Raw genomic sequence first — 7,555 nt, 5'->3', positions numbered from 1 at the left:
ACCGCCACGCTGTGCACACGTGCAGCCAACGGAACTAGGTCCAAGTCCGCATCACACAGATACATGACACCCTGGTGGATTTGATCCACCATATCCAGGGTCGCCGGCGAGGCCGAATCGGCCACTAGGACGCGCCTAAGCATCTGCGTCCAACTTGCGATCGCCTGGGCCGCCATGAGAGAAGCAAACAGAGCCTCAAGCATAGAACCCGTAACAGAATAAGTAGGACGGGCAAGAGACTCCAATCTCCTATCCGTGGCATCACGGAACACAGGGGAATCCTCTGCCGGAATCGCAGTGGATTTGTTTAAAACCGCAATTGCGTGATCCACTGGGGGAGGCACACACCACCTTTCATCAGTGGAAGGCGAGAAAGGATAACGCAGCTTGAACCTACTTTGTACAGCAAAAGATTTGCGCAGATTGCGCCATTGTTACTTAACAGCGCGCTGAAAATCATCATTGCAGGGAAAAACCTGCGGCGTCCTGCGTTCTCTGCGTCCCATAAGCCGCAAGGCAGCGGGGGGACACACTTCATCCTGCAAACGCAGCGTTTGCTTTATGGAAGCAATCAATTCATCCATGATTGCAAGCTCTTCAGGCGAGCCAGGGGGAGAATTATCAACCCCTTCAACTTCAGCCTCCACCTCGGACCCCACTAGATCCAGGGAGGAGCGGGACCCCGATAAGGAGGCCCCCGCCATAACAGCCCCATCACCTTCACCCTCAGAATCAGAGGAAAGAGCAACTCTGGGTCTTTTAGTAGATTGAGCAGCCACCAGCATCTGCACCTGAGCAGCAAGGCCAGCCACAATAGTGGCTAAATCCCCCCCTGGGGGGGAAACAGCGGTCCCCTGGCTTTCCACCAAGGCGGTAGGAAATTTGCCCTCCTGAGAATCCATTGCCCCTATAACAAATGCCGGATAATAAAGGGTTAACTGCCCCTTTAACACGCGCAGCCCACCGCACCACACACAAGCACAATGAGACCCCCACAGGGACAATAAAACTGACACAGGCAATGGATAGGAAGGATATAACCTGAGGAGACCCTCGCCGCTGCTGCTGCCTCGATCGGTGTTCCTAGAGAAGAGGAAGTGATGCTGCCAGGGCGCTCTATGAAAGCCTATGGGAGGCTACAAGAAAATGGCCGCCATGCATGTAGAACATGCGGCCGGAGCGAGTGTATGCAAAATGGCGCCGTTTGGCACCGAAACCGCCGCTCCACAGTACAGTAATGCACACATGTCTGTATAAAAAAACATGTCAGATCGCCGCAGCGATCGCTGTATAATGCCCAAACATGCCACAAAACATGCCCCACAGCACACAGCTTCTCACACTGACAAGGCTGACACACACAGTGTCACAGCTCCCCCCCCCCCCCCCTTGCAGCCCACAGCATGCAGCCGAGAGAAAGGGAGACAAACAGTGTGAATAGAGGCAGGTTACACAGTCCCAGACTGACACCCCCCCAGACAGACAGGTCCCCACATAAATACACTTACCTCACAGTGGCGTGGGGGACCCGCACAGGCGAACAAGCCGCTGCACATGAGGCAGGGAGAGTCGCATACAAGACGCACAGAATGGGGGTTAAGAAACCGCACAGCGTCCAGTGAGGTAGCCACCTCACCAATCATCCCTGCACCGAACAGGGATGGGTCGTTCACTGTGCCAGGAGCGTTACCTGGCTGAACGCTCGATGGCAGGCTGGGAAGCCACTGACCCACGACCTGCGACCAGGGGGATCAGCCCGAGACCCAGCCCGCATGATCCTCTTCATCCGAAGAACTAACTAAAGCTGACAAAAAGAACAGCTAAGTAAAGGTAGAGAGAAAACTCAAACAAAAAATCAAAAAAGAAGAAAGAGTCTGGGGCACAAAGCCCCAGCACAGAGAGAGCCAGCCACTCCTGACAAGCTAGACATTAAAACTGAGATATGGTTGCAGGAAGTAGGAGGGTATTGACTGAGGGGACCACCCCTTGAGGGTGGGATGTGTTAAAAGCTTTAATGTTGACATATTCTGTTGCCTAGCTACTCCTTCGGAGCAAAGTCTAATACCCCATATGTGACGAATATGCAGAGGCGGCGACTGTCGGAGGACGTAAGAGAAAAAATGTATACTTCATACAAACATTCCATGAACACATACCACATACACTGCATATATAATTTGAGGAAAATATGCTTATAAAATAGTTAACCACTTGCCAAAAACAAAAGAAAATATGTGCCCAGATTTCATTTTAAAAATCTGGTCACCTTAAATTAAACTTTACCCTAAAATTACCATAATGATAGGCCAATAATGGATTGACCAGGAAGGCAACACTCCAGATTTTGGGACAGATTTATTAATCAAAATATCTCAGATAACAGACAAGTGAGATGAGTTCCACAAGCACAACAGCATGCTGTAAAACAAAAAACACTCCATCTAAAACATTTTTTTCTGTTTTATTTAAATTTTACTCAAGAAAATATTTCTGCTTTTCTTCATTTATGCCCTCACTGCTGGGTGGAACACCAATGCATTGCCAGCAATATGTAGCATGGCAGTCCAGAAGTGATAGGGTTAAGGCATGGAAAAAACCACATAGCAAATTCGCAACACACAAATGAAATATAATAAAAAGTAGTACCCCTAATTCTTTTATAACCCCCTCCCCCCACAAACTACTACTCATGTAAACTATCAAATAAGAGATTGTCATAAGTAATAGTCAACCTTTCTTATTTTAAGTGTAAGGCAATAGAAGCATTGTGTTATATAAAAATAAGGGCTTAGTTTAAGGTATGTTATTGTGCGGGATGAGCAGGACGATGGGATAACTTGGGTTCTTTGTTAAGCAGTATGAAAAGACACATCAGACGAGGTTAGGAGGCTTCGCTGGTCTGGATGTATGGTGGTGGAGGGTCCTTTTCCTTCTCTGGCATCTTTATAGCCATCTCGTATGTAGGCAGGATATACTGCAAGATATTGGAGTAGTCAGTACCACAATTATTACAAGGTTGTTCATAAAACAGGCTACAAGGCACAGTAAAATGCTAGTTGCTATACCTGCCCTTCATGTACATCGTAACAGATAGCTTTATCCCCTTGCAGTTACTTGTTGAGGAAAAAAAAAAAAAAGAAAAATGCCTGGCTTTTGCAGCTCAGGACAGTCAGGATATTAAAGTGTTGCCTAAAATTGCTGCCCTATTTTTGAAGGTACTAGCTCCATACTTTTGCCTCCTTACCTAGTTATGGATCCTGGACAAGGATGCAGCCAGGGACTCCTGTCCTGCATACTTGTTTCAGGTCAGCTCTAAGTAGAGATGATTGAGGAGAAAGCCCAACAGGCTGTTCTCCAAAAATAAAATCACCAGTAGCAGCCTAATATTGCCAACATGACAGGTACCCTTTAGGAGGGGCACAGCAGAATAAATCCTCTACAGCAGACCTTGGCTGCCATACAGAGCAGTGCAGAGTGACAACATGAAAGAAAATGTTATGCAACACATCATTGTGATGGACTCATCTGTAGGATAAAACACTTAATATGCCATACAGGCTATGAACAAATATGAAAGTGTCCTTGACCTAGCTTGGACAGCAGAATATTTACTATTTACTGAGCGTTAAGGTGTTCGGTGTTAAAGCCGCCATTAATTTTGAGTGGTTGGCACTTGGCAGAGCACCTTAAAAACACACTAAATATTTTTTGTGCTTTTTAAACTCACTGCAAATAAAAAATAAAAAAAAGGCACCACAATATTTCATCATACACATAAATCTGATGTTCCGTTTTCTAGATGGCTCAAGGGGACAAAAATACATATCCTTTAAATATCTAAATGGATACAGATTGCCCACAAAAATCCTGTCTTCTTCTTTCTTGATGCCTAGAAGCTCTGTGTTAACAAGCTTTGGGCTTATGTTGATGGCATCAGTTTGAGATCTCAGATTGTTCGAATTTCATTGACAAGAAAATGTGAAGGTTGCCATCTGACCTCCTTCTGATCTGCATTTAACCTGTTTCAAACAAGTTTTGCATTTCTTTATCTTTTGTATGGGAATGGAAAACCCAACTGAAGCACACAAAAGTCCATTGAAACAGGCCCTTATACTGCTAGGTTGCCAAAACCCCATTAACTTTCACTTATCCATGACAAAGCTTTGCCATCTAGGGTGCTGTTCTCTGACAGGGTTTCCTGTTGAACTGGTTGAGGGAGCAGACAAAACAATTCTTTCAGGGAGCAGACAAAACAAGTCTTAAAGATGTGCACCTTGAAAAAGTTCATAACACACCATTAATGGAACTGCAGGGACACCATCAAAAACAAGTCCTTGAGAGTGCTTGGCAGTCAAGTTCCTGGTTGATGAGCCAATAGTATAACCCTACCCAGCTCAGCCCAAAAGAGCAAAGGGGGAACTATCCTAAGGAGCCACCATCCGTTGAGCAGATGGTACTAGACAGTAGCGTGGAGCCATTTCTAAAAGTACTTGCACTTGTGAAAATGCTCAGATACTAAAACCCGATACCTTAAAGCGGAGTTCCACCCTAAAATTATACTTGCCTCCATCTTCTTGCTCTGGGTCACCTGAAAAACAAATGGATAATCGCAATTTTTTTTTTTTTTTACTTACCTTGTTTAGAAGAAAATACTTACCTTACTTCCTCTTTCTCCCCTCGGCGGCCACGGCGATTCGTCACTTCCTGGTTTGCAATGATTCCTGGGAGCTGAACGTCATCGCTCCCAGGAATCAATGCGCCTGCACAGGCCCCAACGTCATTTCCTTTGCAAGTGCCGTCATACCTTGCTAAACAGCTTCTGGGCATGCCCAGAAGCTGTGCAGGGATGACGCTGCGGCACCGGAAGTGACGGCGGGGCCGGTGCAGTGCATTGTGGGACCGAAGAAGACGGAAGAGGACACAGAAGAGGATCGCGCTGGCTTCAAGCTGCCCACACCTGAGATGGCAGCACTGGACAATACATTTTCAAGGTAAGTATTTCATCTAAAAAGGTAAGTGCAACCCGGGACAGATCAGAGGCTAGCCATTGTGGAATGTACTAGCCCTGACTGTCCCGGGGGTATTTTTATTTAAAAAAAAAAAAAAAAAAAAAAAAAAAAAAAAAACTTTCCCAGGGTGGAACTCCGCTTTAACATATATGCGACCCGCATCTGATTCACACGACATGTGAACCTAAAGCCTTTTCAATGAAGCCGGTTCACATATGTGCAGGCCGGCCACACTGCGTTTTACAAAAAAATTGTCTGGTACGATTTTGAGCACGGTTATGGTGCGATTTCCATTGTCACACACTTTGAAAATTCGAACCTGAATTGCTGAACAAAGTTGCACCGGAGGGGGCTGAAAACCCCCTTTTCAAAACCAGACCACCAATGTCAAACAAAGTATCGGTAATTGGTATGGGCGAATACATTAGAAAAAGTATTGGTACCCGTACTTGGTCTATCTAGTAGGGATTCACTGATACCAGTTAAGACCAAGTAATGGCTACTATAGTGCAAAGTTCATAATAATTCACATTATCAATATAAAGGTGCATGTTTCATGAAAGGTAGTCATGGTTGACCTGTTTTAATACCTGTGGAGGGGTTTCGAATGCAGGATATACTGCGATCTCAGGGAGGTTTCTATTGTTGATGTACTTGTAGCAGTTCCACACAACATTAATCAGGTAGGCCTGTAGACAGGAAGCATACATATGTATTAGACAAGTGCATAAGGGGTGTAATTCATAACAGAATTTATTATATTTTTACATAAACGCTAATTTTCTGTTCAAAAGCAACACAAATTCTTTCAATAAAATGGTGCAGATCTGGTACATAGAAGTACAGGCATTCCCCAAGTTACAAACATCTGACTAGCATACAACTCCTACTTACAAACGGAGGGAGACAACAAGAAGTGAGGGGAAATCTACCCCTAGGAAGGGAAATTCACTCCTGTAAGAGTAATTATGGGAAAAAGGTGTCTCCACTGAAGCTTTATCACCTTGTGATATATGTAAAAGGATGGTGAAAACCAAAAGAAACTGCGCAAAGGAATAAATAATAATAGGGCTAATTAGCCACGTGAAAAACACAAGTGAAGTTTAAATTCTTTGAGGAATTTCTTCCCCAGTGTGAGCTGCAAACAAAAAGCTAAAGTGCTGTGACAAATTTAAAAGGATAGGTATATTGCGCTCAACATGTGCCGTACATCAAAGTGCTTGTGCAAATATAAATAAATAATATAAATATTAACGTGGATGCATGAGGTTAAAAAGTCTCTAAAATAGCTTATCATCAATAAAAAAATCCTTAAACAGCAACAATGAATCAATATAAGTCCATGAAGCAGCGACAATAAATATGATAAAAGCAAAGTGTTAAAAGCCTCCACCTCCACACTTCCACCCAGTGTTCAAGCAAGGTACTTCTTACCAGAAGTATATGACCCCTTGATTATAGGGGGTCACATAGACATTTTGATCCAATATATATATATATATACACGATCCTCAGCTCCAAATTCCCATAGTCCTAGGGCAAACTCTCAGACCAAAAGCAGGATATTTTTGAAGAAAATAACAGCGAATATCTTCAGAGTTTGCAAGCAGGCGTGCATCAGGTCCACCAACCCGGAAGAGTGAGAGGCGGCCGCGGGTCACGTGACGTCCCCCGTACGCGTTGCGTCCGTAAAAGTAGGCGGGACTTCTTCAGCGAGGGTTTTATGGATTTTTTATTGATAATAAGCTATTTTAGAGACTTTTTAACCTCATACATCCACGTTAATATTTATATTAATTTATATTTGCACAAGCACTTTGATGTACGGCACATGTTGAGCGCAATATACCTATCCTTTATCACCTTGTTTCCACAACAATCCAACATTTTTAAAATCCAATAGTCACAGGGACAGAAAGTGAGGTGAAATCTTCTGAACAGGGGCACAACAAACGTTCCAGGGGTGTTAACCCTTCTCTATGCTATCCAAAAAAAAAAAAAACAATTCTTTTTTTGGCTGGAGTTCCACTTAAAAAATGTACCTGTTCCAACTTACATAGGAATTCAACTCAAGAACAAACCTACAAAACCTGACATGGCAGACAACCTTTGCCCTTGAAATAAAGTATAGCATACTATTAAAACTTTACAGACATTCTTTTGGAATGCTTAGGTGTTTTGTCACATGATTCTCAACGTACGGAGCTCGAAGCAGTTTAGATTTAAATAAAAAAATTAGTAAATGTCAGTTTCACTCTACAGGCAGTCCCCGGGTTACAAACATCCGACTTATATTAATTGATCTACCACAACACTACTTAGATATTTGAGTGAACATAAATACTCCAGCTTAATATTTTGTATAGAGCAAGGAAAAGCTGTAATATCTGTCAATGTTTTACTGATGCCTCCGTCCCGATCAAGGAGCTTTCCCTTTTATATTACTGGGACAGAAGGTGAGGAAATCTCTCCTAAACAGAGGCAAAGACAGTTTTAAAACCATTAATAAAGTTTAGAATGGGTCATGTTCTAAAGCATCCCCTCCA

The 7,555-nt window shown here is 43.5% G+C and overlaps 1 protein-coding gene across 1 annotated transcript in view; it reads right to left on the bottom strand.

Annotated features, from left to right (window-relative positions):
- Positions 1–2,665: 2,665 nt before the first annotated feature.
- Positions 2,666–7,555, bottom strand: part of LAPTM4A (lysosomal protein transmembrane 4 alpha) — a 67,572-nt gene continuing 62,682 nt past the window's right edge. The window contains exons 6-7 of the mRNA XM_082251294.1: positions 5,600–5,698; positions 2,666–2,974 (exon numbers count right to left, since the gene is read on the bottom strand). Coding sequence (XP_082107420.1) covers positions 2,882–2,974; positions 5,600–5,698 — 192 coding nt within the window. The 3' untranslated portion in view covers positions 2,666–2,881. The remainder of the gene's footprint in view (positions 2,975–5,599; positions 5,699–7,555) is intronic.

Source organism: Pelophylax lessonae (genome assembly GCF_965119305.1).
Source record: "Pelophylax lessonae genome assembly, chromosome: 3".
In the NCBI taxonomy this organism is placed as follows: Eukaryota; Metazoa; Chordata; class Amphibia; order Anura; family Ranidae; genus Pelophylax; species Pelophylax lessonae.
This window is presented reverse-complemented; position numbering and strand designations above follow the sequence as displayed.